The 22,961-nt window shown below is 40.8% G+C and overlaps 1 protein-coding gene across 1 annotated transcript in view; it reads right to left on the bottom strand.

The window, feature by feature from the left end:
- Nucleotides 1–22,961, bottom strand: part of LOC107124679 (AT-rich interactive domain-containing protein 1B-like) — a gene marked incomplete at its 3' end in the record, with an annotated part of 378,077 nt that overhangs the window by 64,201 nt on the left and 290,915 nt on the right. Inside the window, exon 6 of the mRNA XM_015428174.1 lies at nucleotides 12,983–13,024. Within this exon, the coding sequence (XP_015283660.1) occupies nucleotides 12,983–13,024 (42 nt within the window). The remainder of the gene's footprint in view (nucleotides 1–12,982; nucleotides 13,025–22,961) is intronic.

Below are 22,961 nucleotides of genomic sequence, written 5' to 3'. Positions count from 1 at the left end.
TTCCAAAGGTGCCTCCAGTCTCAAAACCGTTGGAGACCCCTATAGATTATGTTCATATGAATAAAGACAAATATATTTGAATATACTATGGTTTTTCAAAGTTCTACACAAATCTACATGCAGCAGTAAGTTGCTCTATTTTATTTCTCTGATAATGATATATAAAGTTATGGCCAATTACCTTAGGGTTTCTTTTAAAACCTTTGCATTCTAGGGGAAAAATATCACTCTGTTCATTAAAAAGAGCTATCTCAGGAAGAGAATGAATGGCTCCAACTCTAGTAAATGTCACATGAACAAATTGTTTGCATAGTCCGTAATCTTGCTTACCAATAAGAGACAAGTAGTGTTAATTACAGATTTTTACATCTGAACATGTAAATGCCAACATCGAGTGCTCACTACTGGACCCCTGGTTGTAGCATTTATGAGAAAATATGGGAGGAAAGTCCCCAAGCATACCTTGTCATTTAAGAAATATGTCATCATCACTTTTTTGGACCCTCCATATTGTTACAAAATAGGAATTCAATCTAGTTTCTCAGCAGTACAAAGAATGTGATGGGGTCTTTTGCTCTGAATAGGAGCTACAGTGTAATGTAATTATCCAGGCTTATCTGTTGAAGTTCATTAGTTTTTAACCAAGGAAGTGTCAGATATCTGCTTTGTAAATATTATGCTTGATGTTCAATTTCATACCAAGAGATCATCTGGTCTGGAAATTATTTATTAGAACTGAAAAAACGAACAGTATACTCTAACCAATGCTCCCTCTAAGCTGTGGAGTCTTGTGAGCAAAAATTCTACTTTGTGAACTACTGGCCATTATAGTTGTGAGCGAGCAATTTGGCTACTGCATAAATTAGTTTGCTCTGGAGCCAACCTTTCTGAGCTAAGACAAAAATGTGTGATCTGGAGGCTAAACAACTGAGAGCTAGCTCACACTAACTCAGCTTAGAAGGAACACTAACCAACTCTTCTATGAATATGAGAGCGTAAACTGCCCCCCAAAATCAAATGTGTTGGACTGACGCTTAAATGTCATAGGTACATAACACTGTTGATGTCTTAACAGACTAGCTAGAAATAGAAGTCGTATTAACAGGCTAACATCCGAGCACCTAGTTTGGTAAAATAAGAACAGAAATCCATCATCCTCCACATGCAAAATGTTACAGGAACAAATGACACTAGCACAGCAGTGACTAGAGGACAAAAATCTTCATGATAAGAGGTATAAGATGGATAGAAGCAGAGGTCATTTCGGGGGGAACGCGGGGGAACGCAGTTCCCCCGGGTGAGGTGCAGGGGGCGGGGCACATGACGAAGCCCCGCCCCCTGCTTCCGGCCACCCCGCTTCCAGCCCTCATTCAGCCAGGAGGAGGCAGGAGAAGAGGGAGGGTAAGTTGCTTCCTCCCCGCCTCTCCCCACCCCTGCCTGCCTGGGGCCAGGGAGGGCCTTGGCGGGGCTTCCTCGCACTCCCGCCGGCCTTGCAGGTCCACCGCCAGGCCCCTGATGTCAGGGGGTGTGGCATATGCTAATGAGTTATGCTAATGAGTTCCCCTAGCTCTTTTTCTACGAAATGACCCCTGGATAGAAGTCAGTGGATGTGGAAAAGCTACATAAAATAACTTGGAAACTCTAACTGAATGGATGCAGAAAATGAAATCTACAATATTTGTCTATAAATATTTGATGTCCCTTAATAAATATGATATGCAGAGTCTCAGGAATGAATGGAATAAGGAGTCTGTGATGGACTGCACTTTTAAAAGCTTAGAAGTGCTGTAAAAACAGGTGAAGGACTGTAAAGGATTAATTCTTCATAGAAACATAGAGCCTTGAGGGACAGACTGCTGCAAGGAATCTGATTGGTTAACATCAGCAGAACAGAGAAAGACTTCTAAACTGGATACCATGGAGAATTCAGTCTGATTTCAGCCCTAACTCAGAAGAGTCAAGTACTGACAGTTTCGGAATTCAGCCCTGACTGAGAGCAGTATAACACAGACAGGAGTACTGGGGGAAAGTTGGCAAGGAAGTTTGGGAAGTAATCAAAGACTCCCATTTGGGCCAAAGAAAGGGGATAGATCTTCTAGAAAGAGAAGAAAATTCCCTACCGAGTCTAACAGGGAGTTAGCTCTGAAGAGTGCAGAGATCCCTTGTCTGGTGAGGTTAGAAACTGAGAACTTAAGAGTAAGTTAAAGACTCAAGATGGGTACTGGTGTTTCAAGAGAAGGGGTTTAGGTACTGAAAAGAGTGTACCAGCCTTCTGAAAACCAAAAGAGTCAGAGAATACTCAAACAAAGTATACTGGAGTATTTGGAAAAACACTGGAACAAAAGCCTCTTAACATAACTGTGAATAGCTTTAAAAAACTCTGATTAGCCTGAAATACAAGAATGAAAGTCTGTGAATGTACTGGTATTATCTCAGTTATCTATATTGAGTTACCTCAGAAATTTTACCCCTGATTTCACCCGACCTTTCCTCTCTATGTTGATAAAAATATTTTGTTAATTTGGTATATAAAAACTTCTTGAGTGCCCTTTAAGTTGTGTAAGTTAAAGGGGCCTCCCATTCCTTCCCTCAGGTTCCTGGGCTGAGCAAATTGCCAAAACATTATACTGTGACAGGGTGGCACAGCCAAAATTCTTCAGGAAAGAAGAAAACACCTTACTAGGGCAGCTCAGTCACAAAAGGAAAAGAAAAATGGAGGGAAAATTTTGCCTCTGAGGGAGAGAAGAGGATGGGGCATCACAGCTAGATTGCCCTATTTTGCCAAAATAATGGGATATGGCCTTAATTTTTCTCACTATAGATCTTAATTTGTTGTGATTTAATCAGAAAAAATATGTTTAGGATATACCAGACACCACAAAAACTCTTTAGCAAAGGACTGAGTAAAGTGTCTGTTGGTGTTGTAACAGGACACATCCCTTAAACAAATGCTTTGAGCATGTCCAGTCATTCATTTTTTTCTGGGAAGAAATTATTCCTCATAACTATTTTGTATTAGAATACTCATTGATTTTTTAGAATGCTTACATAGTTTTAAAATATATCTGCCTATGTCTTGGAGGCTACCTGACAGTCAACAAAAATATACCCTCTAGGCCCTTATTACAGTTAAAAGACTCACATTACAACACTGGAAAGATAAATAACCACCTCTGGTAAATCAATGGATTGATGACCTTAGAACTTTATAAATATTTGAATGCACAGAACACAGATGACAATTTTATATGTACTTATTTTTATATGTACTTTTATTTTTATATGTACTTATTTGGAAACCTTAAGTTCCAGAAAACGTATGTATAGATCTACCACCACTTTTGTTACTCTATTTTGCCAAAATAATGGGATATGGCCAGAAAACTTATGTATAGATCTACCACCACTTTTGTTATACTTTTGTCTCTCTATATACTTTTTCTTTATTCTATTTAGTTGCTGGATTTTAAGTTTTTTCTCCTTATTCTTTTTTTTTTTAAAGAAAGGAGGGAAAACCCCTTGATGGATTAAGTTTGATTCCTAGGAGGCAATGCCCTTATTAGAACAAGAAGAGAAGTAGACAGCTTTGTATTGTTGACATAAGTGTAATTTTTAATACACTGTTATAGTCAAGGAGAACATTTCTAGTAACTCCAGTGAAAACAGAATAAGCCTTAACTCAGGAAAGACTTTGTTGATATTACCTAGATCTATTTAGGATATTGGTTATAGAGAAGAAGAGCACCCCTGCTGCTAAGTGGGATTCCCCAACTGAAGCACAGCAATCTGTCCTCCCAAAATGTCCCTTAGTCAACCCGTCAAACAGTGTCATTTGTACTTCTTCCTTGCTTCATATGATTACAGGTGCCATATTCATTCTGAAAATATGGCCTCTTTGGAATTTGGTATGTCAAATGCTGAAACATTCCCTAAACGCTTAGCACAAATTGTTTTTCCAGCTGAAGTCCTAGTCATTCATGCCTCTCTTTCCTGACCTCAATCTCTTTTGGTTTTCCTGCTGCATTGTAGATACTGCCTCCCTTAGAGGTCAAACAGATTCTCCAGTGAACATAAGTATTTGAAGCTTACTAGTATGTCTTGAAGTACAACGAGAGTTCACTAGCACTCAAAGGCAGGAGCATTTAGAATTTTAAGGGAGGCAGGGGAATGAACTTATGCATACATGAATCCTGTGCCTTAGGGGTACAGAAAATAAAAAATATATTCATTTTGGTGTGGCAATTATATGTTTGAGTAAGTCATGTATAGTAGTACAGCATTATCCTTGTGGAAAAACATACTGCTTTGCAATTGCTCTGCAAGCTGCCTCAACTGCTTTGTGGGTCTGGAAGTATGGTAACTAACAGTTCATGGCCTTAAGAATTTAGCAAAGTCATACACAATGATCAGAAAAGCAGCAACAAGAAAAAAACCCTCATGATGTACAGACAAAAATCTATATCTCTTTCCCTCCCTACTTTCAAATCCCATCGTTTCCCTGCCTATAACTAAACACGCCTTTTATTTTCAGCCCCAAGCATGGGATTTGCTTTTCTCTCTCTCTCCACACAGTGAGTGGACATTTTCATTGAGCTATCTGTGGCATAATATCTCTTCACTCCCCATTCAGATTCCATCAGTATATATACGATAAGTTATTTTTTGCCTGTGTTTATCACTTGAAACTTGTTTTTAAAGAAACTCATTTGTTATTTACTGTTCATTCACAAAGTCTGGAGAGATTCTTCCAGGGCTCTTCAGATTCTGCTTGGTTTTTAGCTATTCTTAACTATTTGCTATCATCTGCCAATCTGGCTACCTCTGTGTCACATGATCAATGAAATAACAATGAAAAAATTGGGAACAAAACTCATGCACCCTCCATCCAGATATTCCAACCAGTATTCCTCTACTACTAATGATGATATACAAATACTGCTTCCAAAAAAAGAAAAGAAAAAAGGATTCATGTTGTTGTTTACATTTTTATGGTCAGTGATGTAGGACAGAAATTTTCCAATGCTATATTTTTTCTGTGGAAATTTTTCTTCCTCGTATATGTAAATATAGTCTGTTTATAGTTGTCAGCTGTGCTGCAAATCAATCATGTTAAGTAAGTTAAATGGGGGATATTAACCATGCACAAACCCCAGTGCTTGTATGTGACCCAGACTTGTACATGGTGTATTTGCCTTCTTTTTGCTCACATTATTTAAATTTCGCTAACAGTATTTAAACATTTTAAATTTATTTAAATTTGAATAGGAAAAATTTCCAGTTCAAATCTTTCCAGAAAACTCACATCACACTGTCTATAGCATAAACCCAGCTGCCCACCAGAAACTAATCTGTGCTGTGCATCTGTACTAAGCGTATTAAAATACAGTGGAACTATAACTAAGAATTTATGTTTTAAAGGCTTGTCTAGGTATATCAGACAAAGCTACTGATTAATAATTAGAAATCTGTTCTCACACCTGTGTAATTCTTAAAGTCAGTAAAGGTTACATGCAAGGTTACTGCAAAGGCATAATTTAGAAGAGATATACATTAAATATACTCATCAACAAATCAACGGAGTCAACACTTAAAACACTCAATCTGAGAAAGGTTAATTGGCTTTAATAAAATTTCACTATCTTTTCAAGGTGTAAATGGTTTTAGTAGCCAGCAGATGGCAGAAGCAGAGGCAGCTTTGAGTGTTCTCCAAAGGAAACTGGTTGTTTAAAAGGCAATATTTAACAGCTATTTTTCGTTCACCTGCCTTGTCTTCTGCAAAATTAGTTATTTTATGCCTATCAACCTACTGATACAGGCTTATTTCATACAAAAATATTTTGGCAATTTCTCCCATCGTTGTGTTCAGACCTTCTCTATTCAGTATGCTCCTGCCCCATCATCCATATGCCATTGCTCATGCCAAAAGGACCAAGTTAGCGTCACTTTGGATTTATGCATGTCTTAAACTTATTTTCAGATTGGACATCATGATAACGTACTCTGGAAGATGAATGGGTAATCAGGATGGGCTGAGATACTACAGTGACATATTTGCAGCATGGCAAGAAGAGAAGGTGGGTGTTTAAACCAGTGCACAAGAGACTGCGCTGAAAATAATATGGTCCTCTTGTTAAAAAAAAAAGTCAGAGAAGCTTGAATATTTTACTTGACATTAGCAAATCTGGCAATCCCATCTGTAAATGGTCAAGATTAAGTAATCAGTTTTTATTATCAAATTATAGAGTAGCAGTAATGTTTGCTTGCTGTGGCAAAAACAACAAAAAGTCACATGCTGCTTAAACACCAGTGACCAAGAGCTCATTTTGTCAGATGCAAGAAGGTATGTACATTCCATTACAAAGTGACAGAAAATAGTCTAAACAAACGAAGGCCAAAAGCTCAAGCAATGCAACAGGTAGAAGTAGATATGAAACTTCACTATGCATAACGTAAGTGAATACAAGATCCAAGAAACATGGGTAAGACCCACTCCTTACTAGTAGCCACTAATGATGAATAAGCTTAGCAAGACAGATAGAATGTAAATGAACACCGAAAGAAGACAATTACTTTCTGCAGTGAACTATCCACTCCCACGTTATGTTGAGATTAAGTTCCACAATGCCAGCTTTGCCAATGACATATGTAGGTCACAGCATGTAGGTATCATTGAACACAGGTGCATTACCTTCAGCAGAAAGTAGTGTTTATATGTCCCTCATACAGCTTCACTGTGGTATCCAGTTAGTGAACCTAATCTATGACATCTATGAACCAGTGAAGTCCAGAAGGAATTTCTCAAGGGCTTCTTATCATGAATCTAGAGGATGAAAAGGTCATTCATATGTCTCAGAAAGAGGAGAAACACTTCCAGAGAATGAAAAGGTCATTCATATGTCCAGGGGTCTTGTTGTAGAAAAAGAGCTGCCGGAGCTCATTAGCATAACTCATTAGCATAACTTATTTGCATATGCCACGCCCCCTGACATCACCGGAAGTGACAGAAGGCCACACCCCCTGACATCACCGGAAGTGTGTCAGAAGGCCCAGCTACTTACCCTCCTGCTTCATCCTCATTCCCAAACGGAATGAGGATCGAAGCAGAGGGCGGGGTAAAGAAGGGGGCGGGGCTTCACCACGTGACCGCCCCGCCCCCTAGAGGTTCTCTTCCGGAGCTCCGTACCTGAGAGCTCCCCCCCGACTAGAGCCCTGCATATGTCTCAGAAAGAGGAGAAACACTTCAGGGCTAGGAAGTGAGGAAGTATACCTAGATGTCAGTTATAAACATACCTGTCAGTCTGTGGAGCCATTTATGTCTTGAGTCCAGTGAACCTGACTTGAAGATATAAGCACTCCCCAATTGCTGTGATACAGCATTATCAGAAATAATAGTCACCGCTGTGTGGATGCAGATGAACAAGCTCTTACTTTTATAATTCCCAGTGATTTTTCTGAGAGATCATCAACTGGCTATAGTTTCTTTTCTCTTGCTCTCTTCTCTTGCATTTCCATGAATATTTCTTATCAGTTTCTGTACTGTGCAATTTCTTCAGTACAGTCCAAAGACAATGGCCTATGGAATGTGGAGATGGATGAGCTGCCTCCTAGCTTCCTGTAGGTATGACCAGCCAGAAAACTACTTTCCTCTCCATGGCAGAAAGGACTCTGCTCCAACTTCCAGTTGTCCAGGGACTATAGAAGTGAGGAGAAGTACACTGATCTCTGGCACTGTCCAAAAGTCTGTCACCGAGAAACTCCCCCACTCAAATAGGAAAGATACAACTGGATATAAATGATTACATTGTCAAAATGACCTCCTTCCATTATCTTTTCCTTCTATTCCCCTTCACTTGTGAGTCTTGTCTTAAAAAGCCTGTTTCTGGTTGTAAGCCTGAGGGCAGGCCCTGTGTCTCTTAACTGATGTCAACCACTCTGGGAGACAATTGTAGCCTGAAAAGCAGGACATAAAACAAACATACACAATGGAGAGCACCGTGACTTCTTCATTTTTTAACAAAAACATGTGTTTAGTTTCTGAGACTGTGGATGGTGTTTTTATATAGATGAATTATAAAGTAAGGTGTGTTGCCAGTTCACAGTTTCTGTGTGACAAAGTGACTGAAGCGTTCTGTGTAGACGTGCACTTCTTGTGCTGTAACCATCAGGATTTTTCTTTCTCAAATGTTGAAAACGTAGCCGTTATGTTTAAGTGTTATGATGGAAGCTTTCCTTGAATCACAGTGGCAGAACTAAGCCTCTATGCCACAGCAGAACTACCTTTCGTGTGGATGCCATGGGACAGAAAAAAAGACCCTGATATAGGATAGTTTCTTGTGATTGGTTCACTGTGAGCCAGGATATATATTCAGCTGCTGTGGCCTCCAGCTGCATGCAGAATGGCTTTGTGTCTTTTTCCATAGAGAATCAGAGGGAGTACTGCAGACAGCTCGCCTTGTTTTTGTAGTCCTGCAAGTGCAAACTTGCGTGGAAGGTTGGCTCCTTACATAAGATTTCAGTTCTCAGAACTTCTTCTTAATTATCTCTTGCTTACTGATCAGATGGCTCTGCAGTTTCTTTGAGAGCACATATCACAATCTCTCATCACTTTGTGTAATATACAGATTGTCGTGGATTGTTCACTTTAAGCCCACGTTTTATGGCTTGTACTTGGATAGAAAGATTATGTTGCTAATAGCAGCCTTTTCTAGAATGAAACACTCAATGGGCCATCTTTTAAATTCCCCTTCAAGGGGAAGGAAAAATTGTCTTACATTAGTTTGACTTTTTATATTAAAAGCTCAAGGGGAAGGAAAAATTGTCTTACATTCTTGGCTCATCAATATACCTAAGAATTACTGCAACCACATACGATCCACAGCAGCACAAACCCAGTTATGTCAGTGAAGGCTCTGAACAACAACAAAAATCGAATCTACAACTTCACTTCTAGATAGAAGCAAAACGTTTATTTTATTATTTTTAAACTGGCGTCCTATGAACATTAATGAAACAAAATGGATGTAAGTGTGGTAGAATATGATGACAGAGAAACTGACGACGATTAAGAAAAGACAAATGTGAAGGTTAACGTAGCTGTTTTGCTTCCCTTTCTTGAAAATCTGTCAAATGCAGAATATCACCAGTGAAATACAGAGACTTTCAAATGCATAAATATTCAAGTTATTGTGTACACACACATAGGAGCTCTTTTGACTTCTGGTTCCCTTAGAAATGTATACTGCTTTTAGACTTTAACATGCAATTATTGGTAATCACCAAAATATGAATATTTATAATATTATATTTAAAAGCTCCCTCACCGACCAACATAAAAATAAGGCTTAGCAGCAAAACATGTTTTGTAGCTATGTGAACAAGCCTGGGACTCACAGACTGGGCTTGTGGAGGAAAGCACATGAGCCCATGACCCAGACCCAAAGGCTCACACATACAGCAGTAAACCACAAGTTACCATAACACCTGAATCAAATTTAATGTGCCAATCTGAAATGTAGTGGGCTCCATGGCACTCATGAGCATTGTTTCATATATGTAATGCAGATGTAAGGGTCCCTTATCCCCAAAATGGATGCCACAGAATAAAACAGTTTAGGACCAGTTGTCATCCCCAACTACAAACACTATATCGATACAAGCACTTTGTCTTCTGCTCCATTGGTATGTGGGATATTTTGGGTAGAACCAATTATTGCTCCACTGGCTCAAAATCTGTCCCAAGGATGATTTAAAACAGATATTATACCTAAAAGATGGGAAATCAGTTTGTAAACTCATAGATTAAAACCTTGAATCTAAATATGTCTATACCGGCAAGCTTGTGGTCATTTCTGTAAACTATTTTTTAATAGTTTAGGCAGAATGCACAGTCAGTTGCTTTTTATAATCAACACTGGGAATTTCATAACTGAAACTGCTTTTCCATCCCACACATGCATTTATACCCATTCATCATGATTGTAGACACAGGTTTCTTAATGTGACATTTAGTAATATCAGTCTGCCCAGAGGTCATTTCGGGGGGGAACGCAGTTTCCCCGGGTGAGGTGCAGGGTGGTGGGGCACATGACGAAGCCCTGCCCCCTGCTTCCGGCCGCCCCGCTTCCAGCCCTCATTCAGCCAGGAGGAGGCAGGAGAAGAGGGAGAGTAAGTTGCTTCCTCCCCGCCTCTCCCCACCCCTGCCTGCCTGGGGCCAGGGAGGGCCTTGGCAGGGCTTCCTCGCACTCCCGCTGGCCTTGCAGGTCCACCGCCGGGCCCCTGATGTCAGGGTGTGTGGCATATGCTAATGAGTTATGCTAATGAGTTCCCCTAGCTCTTTTTCTACGAAATGACCCCTGAGTCTGCCTACATTTATCTTTCTCTTTTAGGGGAATAGAAGGCAAAACGATGTCACTTTTACGGAAACAAAATAAGTAGTTGTTAAGATTAAAGAAGCAAGCATAATGAGTGATGTATAATTTGAACCTACAAAAATAAATTACTTACTGATTCTAATTTTATTTTTTAACATGATGGAGTTTTTCAAAGAGGGCACGGCTGGGAATTTTGCATGCTTTGACTGAAAATAGACCAATAATAGACCTATGATCAGTCAAAGCAAGGCTTCCCAAAGTCTGAGTTGCAAATAGGTGTACTGAAGGAAGCTTGCATTCACAGGTCTTTTAATACAATGGAACAAGTTGTCACCAGTAATTCAGGTACAGTAACTGGGACACTGAATGTAAAAAAAGGTGACGGAGTGGGGGGTGGGCATAATTGATGTGCACCTTGGAGAGAAAGAAAAAGTGCAATTGGCATAGGAGCTGGGTCCAGTAATGGCTCTGAAATGTGGGAAGGGGAGAGAATAATGTTAAGAACATAAGAGAAGCCATGTTCGATCAAGCCAATGGCCCATCCAGTCCAACGCTCTGTGTCACTCAATGGCCAAAACCCAGGTGCCATCAGGAGGTCCACCAGTGGGGCCAGAACTCCAGAAGCCATCCCACTGTTGCCCCCAGGCACCAAGAATACAGAGTATCACTGCCACAGATAGAGTATTCCATCTGTACTATATGGCTAATTGCCACTTATGGACTTCTGCTCTATGTTGACAGTAACTCAGAAACTGCTGTGGTACATTTACACTCATCTCTTTCTCTCAGTACCAGTACCAACAATTAAAACCCGATAAGCCCAGCACAATGAGCTTATTCTGAGGAGGGAAAGTAGCAGTGCAGCAGTTTATAGATCACAACACTTAGAAAGTTGTATGTTGGGGTGGGTGGGTGGGTGGGGGGATGTCAATTTCATGAAGACTGAGAAACACAGACTTAAATCACCAGAATTGCATACAGCACAAAAAAAGGCCTAAGGGTTCTGTTGTAAAATTTCATTTAAACAACCAGATACTCAGTGACCATATATAGGATTCAAAATAGTGAAGTCAAAACCTCAGAAAAAGAAGCTACTAAAAATAGTTGGCAGAGTTAAAGAAACGTCAGATTGCAATCTACAAGATTGCAATACACAAAAGGTTGATATTAAAACACACTTTGTACATGAGACAGGTCCTGGATAAACCCATGTAAGCAGTCTATGGATGCCTGTCATACGTAAATATAATTAAACCACAGGCACATGCCAGCATCATGCCCTGCTAATTGATAGAATGCTAAATGTTCATGGCCCAAAACATGTTCTATGAGTATTTAAATGTGACGTGGCACAAATAGAACATTTATATGAGTGTCTACCAATCTGTGTCCTGTCTAAATCAGGAATAATATTGTTGTCAAACTGCAACATTGCCATAAAATAAATAGCATAGATTTTACCAGAATGGGTCAGGCAGTGAGAGCTATTGGCTACAATAATCTTCGGTAATACTTCTGTTTACTCAGCTAGCATGAAGGATTATGGAGATGAGTTCGTGAGAGCTGACCCTCCAGGTTTATTAAATATTTAGTAAATGTTCTGTATGCATGCTGTGTATTAAATAAAAAATGAAAAATGCTGAAGAATACCATATGTTAAATTCTTCAAATAACACTTGGAGCTCTATTTATTTTTAATAATTTATTTTAAATCAGTTTATCAGGTATCACAACATAATAAGGGAACAACAGTAAATCATGCTGTCATAAATATTTAGTAACTTTTAAAGTGTAAATTTGGATGTTGTTCCCCCCCCCCGAGTTAATTCTTAGCACAGTTCTCCCTTTTATATTTTGAGAAATTCTTTTCCTACTGATTGTTCCCCCTTTGGTGATTATGCCACTGCTATGCCTTTCAGAGGTATCATACCATATGGATAATCAACTGCAGGAAACTAATGATTTAGCCTCATGTTCAGAGATTCCTATTCCCCTCCCCTTAGCCATTCTCTTCTCACTAGCTTGCTATATAGCCTACACACAATCTGCCTAGCCTAGGATCATCTGTTACTAGCTATGCTTAAGAAATGAGAACAATACCATAATGTGTATTAGCCATGGCTTCACAAATCAATTAAGCCAATGTTAAATGTTAGTCAAGTATACCTCTAGAGGCCCAACAAGATCTCTAAAACAACCGAAATTCCGCAAATTGAGATTGAGAATTACAAAACTAGTCAAAAATCAATCCCTCTCCAAACTAGCATGGCTATCTGTACATAAATTGTAAGATTCACATTAGCAGAATCCAGAACAAAATCAACACTCTGTAAAATACCACAGTAAAGCCTGCTATCCTTCTGTTCCTGGTAGCCTTCTGCTTTTTCAACTTGACTCCCCCGAACAAAATTTTACTCAGAAAATGCAGCAATAATGCCAAACTCTCTGAAATGCCATCACCAGAGTTTTAAGCTCAAGAAGTTATTTTAACTGGCAAACATGAACCAAAGATCCATAAAATACCCAGATTTTAAAAAATGACTGATGCAAAATCAAATTAGCCATCCTAAACTGATGGCACCTAGGAAAACAAAACTTCATCAACTACAGACCTTGAGTCCAAATGAAGCATCCTCCGAGGCCAAGACTTCAACCTGAAATTATAAGGAGAAATATCATTTCAAAGGTAGCCACTTAAAAGATCTCCTGACCACAACACCAAAATCCTTGGAGAAAATATATCCAAGAACAGAATAAACTGTGTGATCTGATAACACAAGAAGTCCAGATACAGAATGGACAGCATAGCTATGAACTAAATATACTTGCTGCAAGAGCCAATAAGCTTGTTTTGTAAAAGAGGAGATAACAAAAGTTTTTTTCATTCCTGCAGGATGATAGAAAGCAGCTCAAGGAAACATTATTATTTTCATACTGTATTGTATGGGAACTAGACTATTCATCCAATAACCTGCCCAAAGAAGGCAAGATATACCTTGTGGATGGGGAGAAGGCCCTGGGCTAAGCACACCAGAAGGGCAGGCTTGACGGGGAGTTTTATAGGAAACCTCTGGAGGGCGTTCAAAACTAGTTTCCTTCTTGGTGTATTTAAAACTGTAAGGAGTAAAATAATACATAACAATGCCACTTATAAAATATCTTGATATTCAGGTAAAATGATCAAGTCAAGTTGCATATAAAGCAAGACATAATAATATGCATGTGCGCACATACAATGTAAGTACAATGAGTATCAGTTAGACAGCCTAGAATAATCAAAGAGACTGCAAACTAGAAAAAACACTAATGAAGCTGAACCGAAAGAAATGCCCTGCCAGAACCACACTCAGTACAAACCCAGTGATGGGGCATTCCTGGAGAAGTTGGCATAACAAAGTGCAGAGTGTGGTTTAGTCAGTATTCTCAGCTCCTTCAATCTTTGCTTCACACAGCATATGTTTTTGAACTCAGAGGGGGGGGAGAGAGAGACTGGCCACCACTGTGTCCAGTAATACAGCTCTGTCTGCAGCCGGTCATTGTGCACCAAAGCACAATCAAAACCTCTGGCCCACATTGGGCAGACTTAGAACTTATGCAGGGGGACATTGCCGGTGCAAAGTCTGGATAAAGGGATATGCATGACAACAAATACTACAGATTCTACAAGATCCTGGGGGGGGGGGGGGGGGGGGAGAAGCCATACACCAACACAGGTGGCACAGATGGATACACTTTGGCCATGAATGAAGGAAGCTGTTGAGGACAAAACAAATTTTTAATGGATTCAAAAATAACTATTTACAGTGCAGGCCACATCTGGGCTCAAAAATAAAGCAGACCAAGTTGAACTTAAAAAAAGAGAGAACCCATTAACTTACCCAAAATGTTATCGTCTTGTACACTGGGAAAAGGCTACATGGTGAAATTTATGGCAGCATTCAGACATAACAGCAAGCTCTGTTTGCCACTACCTGCATATGCCTGGGGAATCCTCAAGGTCATTTATTCCCCCATTCCCTCATGCGCAGACAGCTAATGAGTTATTTCCACTCAATAAATCCAGAATAGAATGCTGCATGGAATCCTGATTTGCAGGGAGATTACAAGCCATGGTTTGCCAATTTGGATGTAATGGTAAACTATGGCATGCTACAAAAACAGAAATAACTCATTTGCTGGCTATATGCACGGGGAAGAAGGAAAGGGAATAGGAGGAAGGTGCATTTAAGACCAAGGATCCCCAGCCTTTTTTTTTTTAAATAACAATTGTGTCTGAATCATGCCAAAGCTACTGAAGTCTTTTTTTTCAAGGCACATTATAAGCATAACTAGGATTTATTATGCTTTATATATTAAATTAAATAAAGCATTACATCCTTTGGGGGTAAATAAGGATATACTGACAATACTGCCCGTAAAAAGAGCCCTAATAATCAATTAACCGGGGGAGGGGGGGAGACCTCAATTCCATATTCGATTCCATAGCTTAAGAATGTTATCTATACTTTTAATTTATACAATATAAGCCTGATTCATTTTTTATAAAAAGATTAGATTTTTCCTGCCAGAGTAGAGCAATACAAGGAATTGTAAGCATCATCAAACAGCAAAACTAAATGCATGTTCTTTCACAATGCTCATACATTTAGCTGATAAACTCAGTTTGACACTACCAGCGTAGATAGAGGTTCTAATTACAAAAATTGAACTGAACAGCATTGCTAATGCCAATTCTACTTTTCTGGGAGAAATTAAAGATTCACTGTCAAGTGCTTAGACTCAGTTCTGTGATACAGTATTTCATTTCCATTTCAAAGACAGTCAAATAAAATACTAACTTTCAACCTTTATCAATACGGAAGAATTCTGTCCCACATGCCCTCCCTGATAACATGCACAGCATCTTCTACACAATTTAATGCTTTAGAATCTGTGAGAGTACATAGCCACAATGTCACAAAGTATAATTTATGCCTGGAACTCAAGCAAGATTACAGCATCATGCAAGTGCTGCAGAAACTGCTTTTCTTAAGAGTTTACAATCTTGCTTGGAAGGATTCCCCCTCTAGCGGAGACAGGAGGGTACTTCAAAACAGTTCATGAATAGACCTTGTTAGAAGAAAGCACAAGGGCACCTCTCTGATTTGTTTTCATGTGTTTGTTGCTGATCACAGTGGATAATGAATCTGGCCATGACTGGAAAGTAACCTACCACTAAATAAAGGTCCCACAGAGCTGGAAACATACCAACTACCTATAAACAGCACAGTATGTAAGTCTTTGTACTAATGTTTTCTTCAGGTGTAGGTGTTCACAAGGGAAAAAACCCTCCGTGTAACACTGTCTGTTTTTACATGCTGTTATTACATGCCCCAGTTCTTGATCAGGATGGAACACCTTTAGCTCTTTGGAACAAAGAAATTGATGCTATGATAGTCTGTTATCCATATGGTAGACTACAAAAGTACCGTTTGACTTGCTCCATGCCTCTCATTATAGATTTGTAGTACCAGCTAAAATTGCTAACTGGTAAAGAGTTCTACTGTACTGTCTACCTACCAGATCTAAACAGATCACTCTGAACTTTCATTACAGAAAAAAAAATCAGTAAATTAATTTTCAGTTGCACTGTTCAGGAAGACGTCAAAATGTTAAATCAAAATGTGCTTTCCACTATCAAAATGCAAATTTCAAAGTTAAAACGAAGAATTCTATTGAGTTTCAAATGTTAAGGGAATCTGTACATTTGATTTAAATGCACAAGTTTTATATGGTCCAATAACAATTCAAAGAATGTCTAGTACAGTTATACTCAGTGGCTCAGGAGCGACATGTGGTTCTTTGACATGCCACCTGTGGACCTTCTGAGCACTGTTACCCAACACGGTACCTGACCTATGTTTCAGGAAAGTAGGCAAGACCCCTTCCCAGAGGGGGTTGTGGTTGGCAGACTGTAAGATACAGTTTACAGAACACACAGCTTTTCCAAATTTGCAAACTGAGAGAACTGGCTAGGTAAGGACAAGCCCAGTGAAGTCCTCACATAATATAGAATATAAAATCAGATTTTAATCGGGGAGTAGATTTAAATTAAAATGACTTAATTCAAAACTTAAATGATCAGGAATAAGGGCCTAGCTAAATTATTTATTTGAATCAAGTTCTTTTTTTCCCTATTTATTGAACAACATGCATACCAAGTAGTTGCACAGAATTTATATTTGCTTAAGGCAGGGGTCCCCAACATGGTGTCTGTGCACGTCATGGTGGCTGCTGCTGACAACCTTACTGGTGGCACACCAAAAGTGTTTTTAGAAAGTGGGTGGGGCCACGTGGGATTTTTGCCCAACAAGGCTTCTCTGTTTGGCTGTGCAGATTTAAAAACAACAACAAAACATTTCTTAGCAGCAGCTGCCACCACAGCACAAGGATGTTCACTGTGTGACTGAAATTAAGCTGCGACAACCATTTTATGGTGGGCTCCACCTCCTGCAGCAGCTATTCTGTGGCAGCCACTTTGTGGCTCTGCCCACCACAGTATGTCAGAATTGCAAAGGTCCCCACTGGCTCAAAAAAGTTGAGGAACCCTGACTTAAGGAATTTCTGTTTGGCCTTTCCTGTGTATACAAGACTGAGGTAACAAGCCTGAGCATGTGTACACAGAAGTAAGTTGAATTTTATTCACTGAGGCTTACTCCCAACAAATATTCTTAGGACTGCAACCTTAAGGGCCCAGAACTCTCCAGAAGAAAGGCTGTATTGCCTAGCATGGACATATGTTCAGGCTGCTTGGTTCAATCTAAATACCCATAGTATTTAGTTTATATACTTAACTAGGAGTAATGCCCATTGTGGGAAGAAATACAACGAGATCTAGAAGGAAGCTCCAGATGAGTATCCCGACTGTGGCTGGTGGGGCGGCAGAGGGAAGCGGAAAATGGAGGGAGGCAAACCATGTTTCTTTCCTTCTGCTTAGCTATAAGGCAGGGCTGTCTCAAGTCATTTTGCTGCCCCAAGTGGGTAGAATGGGAGGACAGCCTCATGGTAACATATATGGTTCTCTCCACCTCTGACTTATTTTTTGAGGGGGAGGGGGGTGTTATGCTAAGGTAGAAAAGCACCTCCTCCTGTGCCATGTTTTCTGGATTCCAAGGGTCTGGAAAGTAGTTCCATAGCTGATTACATGGTTGCCAACTCTGGGTTGGGAAATACCTGTAGATTTGAGGGGTAGAGCCTGGGGAGGGCAGGATTTTGGGTGGGGAGGGACCTCAGCAGGGTATAATGCCATAGAATCTACTGCCCAAAGCAGCCATTGTCTCCAAGAGAGCTGATCTGGGTCATCTGGACATCAGTTTTAATAGCTGAAGCCCTGACTGCTACGTCACATTGGCTGTCATACAGGGGCCATCTCAGCAGGATATAAGGACACAGAGTCCACCATTTTCTCCAGGGGAACTGATCATAAGAACATAAGAGACGCCAATAATTCTGAATGATCTTTAGCCCTCACCTGGTGATTTGCAACCATAGTTTCCCCCAACAGACGCTAAGGGGAAATGGATAGGGAGACCCTCTGAATGACAGATCAGAGATCGAACTGATTTTGGAGCATGTTGGAATGGTCAGGGGAGTACATGACCAAAATAGAATTATACAAGGGGTGGACCCGCGATACTCGCGGGGTGGGGGGTGGGGAGGGAGGCAGAGCTCCAAACGGAGCTCCAAAGTCAGAAGGTGGAGGAGGAAGCAGCAGGAGGAGGTAAGTCCCCTCCATCCTGCCGGTTCCTCCCCCGTCCCCCCACTCGATCCCCCCTCTGGCCTTACCCCCCCCAGCTCTGAAGCGAGCCACTCGGCCCTCACTGCGAGCCGCTCGGCCCTCGCTGCTCTCTCCCCTCCCCCTGGCTCCGAAGCCTCGCAGCTCAGCCCTCGCGCCTTTTTCTCCTTCCAAGCGGCGGCAGCGGCGGTCGCAGAGCGTTCCCTGCGCATGCGCAGGGGATGCTCTGTGAGTTTCGGGGGGATTTAAACATCCCCCCGATGTTTTTTTCCAGGTTTAGGATTTTTGTGCACACATGGGGACCGCCCCATGTGCGCACAAACCTCTCCCTCCCCCCCAGGTCCCCCCGATGTGCGGATTTAAGTATCCGCACACCAGGGGGCAACTTGAGATTTAGATATATAGATATACCGAGGGATATTTACAATATGCACAGTAGTATAATATGCGGTTTGACATCAGATATTTTTGCCCTGTTTTGCTCTTTTACATACACGCCTCCCTAAATCAGGTTTTGAGTGAAAGCTGTAGTCTCATATGTCAGAAATAGATTGCTAGTTAAATCTGTATAAATCTGGAGCAGAGGAAGTTCAAATATATTCCTGGTTAGAAGGTTGTTCTATCCCCCAAAACCCACTTCCACACACACTGGAAACAACCCGTTATGAGAGAAAGGGCTGGTGTGTAGTAGTCAAACCACACTTCGCATAACTGCCACTATGCATAAGAATGCATTCAAAGCAAAATTTCACCAGGCAGCATCAACATAATGCAAGGAAATCATTCATATTGTAGAGAGGGGAATTCTCTGTTTTTGTTTTCTGGACAACACTTTAAATCCAAACTTGGCTTTTTCTGTTGTGTTTATTCAGTCATTACATAGGCCAGCTCCTCCAGATTTCTGTGTGTGTCTGCTAGTGAGGTCTGCCTGTGAATTAACCCTAAAATATGGTCCACTATTAACACCAAGCAAGATCACTATCATATACAGTAGAGGCAGCTGGTATAACAAATTAGTGTAAATACATTCAACAAAATATTTAAGTGAAAAGTCAAAATTATTTACATAAAGAGGGACTGAGTGCCTCTCTTAAATGGCCGGAGTAAGTATCCCTGCACTAGTGCTGCCAGGGAGATGGGAGTAAGAGGAGAATAATGATGGATCCTCTGGATGGTTTTGTTAAAATATCAAACTAAGATAAAGTTTCTGAGCTCAAAAAGAAAGCAATGACTTTTACTTTAGCCTACTGATGTAATCTGTTCATACCCCTCCCTGAAGAATCTGTTCAATAAAAACACCACCAGTGTATCTGATAATACACCAAATTTTTGTCTGTACAAAAATTCATAATGTCACAGAGCTTCTCTTTTTTGTGTGTGTTATATACGCAGATAGGCTTGCAAAACACATCTAAGGATTCTGGCTGCTGCACAAGCACATGCGAGTGTATGTATTTTTGCAACACTTTGCTCACCTGCACTAATGCATGGACTGAATTGTTAAGTCTTCTCAGTGGCTGAACTAACTAAATAACTAATGCATAATTTGGACAGCTGAACATAACTTTTGAGCTATAAAAACATTTTCATCAGGTAGAATGGAAAGGTATGTAGAAGTTATACTGGTTGCAACTAGCAAACATAATTTGTACTCTATTCCAAACTTATCTCCACGCCCACATATAAGGCATACAAAAATTAGGTAGTCTTTGTCAGTCTCTGAATGCCTCCACTCAATATGTGGCTAGAATTCACAGCTGAGATCAAAAGCTTTATTCCATCAAGGATAAGACAACTCAACGACAGAGTAGTAGACCAGGCATTTGCCCGCTTGGCCATTTTCACCCAGGCATCTCAAGTGCCCGAGGTTAAGAAAGCCAAACCTTGGTTTGACATGAGTTGGCAAAGACAGGGTATGCTAGATATTCAGTGTGAAAAGAATGCTAAGCATCTCAAGAAAAAAAAAGCAGGGATGTGACCAACTACAACAGCCAAATCAGGTGTAGAGAGGAAAACCAAGGACACTTTTCTTCACAGCACCAACAAACTCAAATGTATATGTATAAGTCAGTACCGCAGACATCATGGGCGGCAGAAGCAGCCATTTGTCTCCCTCTCAACATCCCTAGCAGTAACAACAGCAGCAGCAGCAGCCACAGGTGAATCATGCTCCAGTAGCAGCAGGAGCCATTCACCACATCCCAAGGCTTTAGCAATGCATCAGAAGTATGCCTTCCAAATCAGCGTCCCTAAGGGCATTCTGTATAATCTCCAGCCACCATTGGGGATCACACTGAAGACACTGTGCAAGTGTCTACGAAAACATACCTCATGATGTATTCAACCAAATGTGTCTATAATATCTAAGAAGTCTTGCAAATCACCAACAAAGTTCCTTGACATTCCAAGAGACCAAAGAGATCTTTCCTTAACAGTAATGTGCCTGCAACCAGAATATGCAGATTTTTTTTTTTAAAAAAAGACATGTTTATCATTTCAAAATTCTCAGTTTTTTCTGAGTAAACTTTTCTAGAGGAGATGTGAGGAACCTACTTCTAGGGGAGTTGTGCCACTCTTTCAAGACTTTCATTCACCATTCACCCACTAGTGAATGCAGCTTCAGTGATTAAACTGTACAGTGGATATGATCCTTAATATAAATGTAAATCAACAACACCTGCCCCATCCACAACATTCATTACATTTCTTTCATTTAATGCAGGTGATCATCCCACAGATGAAGGTTTCATTTTATGAGCAAGACATGCAGACAGGCTATAGGAGAGGATTTATTCGGGTAAGATTGGGAAAACAAAGCAGAAATTTCCTAATTTTCAAAATGGTACTGTGGTCCACTCTGCTGTAACATTTCACCCACACTCTCAAGGCTTATTTAAAAAATTTCATATCACTAAATTTTAAATTAAGAAAACCCTTTATGTTCAGTACCTGTCATGATCTGGTCTGGGAAGCATGGCCTAGCTAGACAAGAGGCCTGTGCAGGAGTGGGAGGAGGAGACTACAACTCCCAGGGGGCCTTGGGAGGCTTGGGCCGAGGGGAAGATTCTAAAAAGAGACTGTTAGAGTCTGTTGGGGAGTGAAGTCTGGGAGAGACGGTTAAGGCAGCTGCTGGCTGATGATGAATGGTTGCTGGAGACTCTCTGAGGGAAAAGGGGAAGAAGCCCTCTGTCTTTTGCCTCCCTGAAGCTGGATCCAGTGAGGGACAGGCCGGGCTGGGAGAGGAGGAAAATCCTGAGTGAGTGGGGCAGGTGAGGGCCTGGTAGTGGAACCGAAGTAATGCAGTTGCGTTCAGTTTATTTTCTATTGGCTTTCCCCCCTGTTACTCGGTTGAAGCACCTTGCCCAATCGTTCTCCTAATAAACCCTGTTCTGTTTAATTTATTTTGATGTCCGCCTGGGTCATTCACGCCCGTATTGCTCGGTCAACAGGGGCTTGGGAGACACCCTGGGACTCCCGAGGGACCCAAAAGTCCAGGGTGGTGGCGGCGAAAACCAAAGACCCAGCTGGGGTCATGACACTACCTAACTGCATTTCCTCAGTTCCTTCCAAGGTTTTTCACAATAAATCTTTTATGGGTGTTACCTTTTTTCAACAACTGTAAAAAGACCTCTTTCAAGGCCTGTTTTTAAAATCTATAAGGTGTCCATTCCCAAATGGGCAACTTGTCTCCACTGCTCCCATTGCCAGAGCGACGCTTAGCGTCACATCCTGGCGACGGCGGGTGCACCGTGTATCGCCGTCCCCCGCGGCAGGGATCCTGTAAAGAGCTGCAGATCCCCCGCCGGCATTTGGTAAGCCTAGCTCAAAACAATTTATAGGGAAATTTTTCACAAAGGGAACATAGGATTTCAGTGCTTGCATTTGCTCCTTGACACAAATGAAAGTTTATGGTCTTGAAAATTAGAGAGTAGGGACAGAATAGCCAGGACATATCCACAATCCATTAATTGTTTCTCTAAAGTGGTACAATGCCAACCAATGCCTTGCACACTGCAGCTTAAAGAAAACAAAAACATTAGTTGTAGATATTCCGGGCTGTATGGCCATGGTCTTGGCATTGTAGGACCTGACGTTTCGCCAGCAGTTGTGACTGGCATCCTCAGAGGAATAACACAGAAAGATGGAGTACTCTCTGTGTCAAGGTGAGAAGAGCATTTTGTGTTTTTCAGGACAGGAAACCATGCCCCTATTTATTTTTATTTTTAAAGAAGAGAGTTTAAAAATAAATAGAAGATGGTTTCCTCTTCCTGAAACCTCTGAGGATGCCAGTCACAGCTGCTGGTGAAACGTCAGGTACTACAATGCCAAGACCACGGCCGTATAGCCCAGAAAATCTACAACTAATGAACTCTGGCTGTGAAAGCCTTCGACAACATATTAAAAAGAAAAACAATTCATGCAACAACTCCATGACTGCTTCTGTGAGCTTAGTTTTTTTTGGCAGTGGCAGGTTGTTTGACTCCAAGTGTCCAATACAGAAGATGCTCTGAGGAGCACTGAATGTTAGGAATCCATAAGTTTCCTGAGGAGCAGGTTATGTGATTTCTGTGTTGCAAGCTTTAAAATTCCACACCTTCAAGAATCAGTTTACCTGGGAGTAATAAATGAAGTGCCCATGTGATTGTGTTTTCAAGCAATAATGGTCTGAATATTTAATTAAGCCAGATCTTCATTCTCCACGGTGGTCACACTGTTTGAGCACCACTGTATTTCCAGGCAACTTTTATATTAATTGGATTGGAAGCAGCGATAACTTGAGTCACCACTATACAGCAGACCCTCACAGTTTATAGATT

Source organism: Gekko japonicus, unplaced genomic scaffold, assembly GCF_001447785.1.
Source record: "Gekko japonicus isolate JY-2015 unplaced genomic scaffold, Gekko_japonicus_V1.1 scaffold1706, whole genome shotgun sequence".
NCBI lineage: Eukaryota > Metazoa > Chordata > Lepidosauria > Squamata > Gekkonidae > Gekko > Gekko japonicus.
Note: the sequence above shows the minus strand (reverse complement) of the source record. Positions and strands in the feature narration are given on the sequence as shown.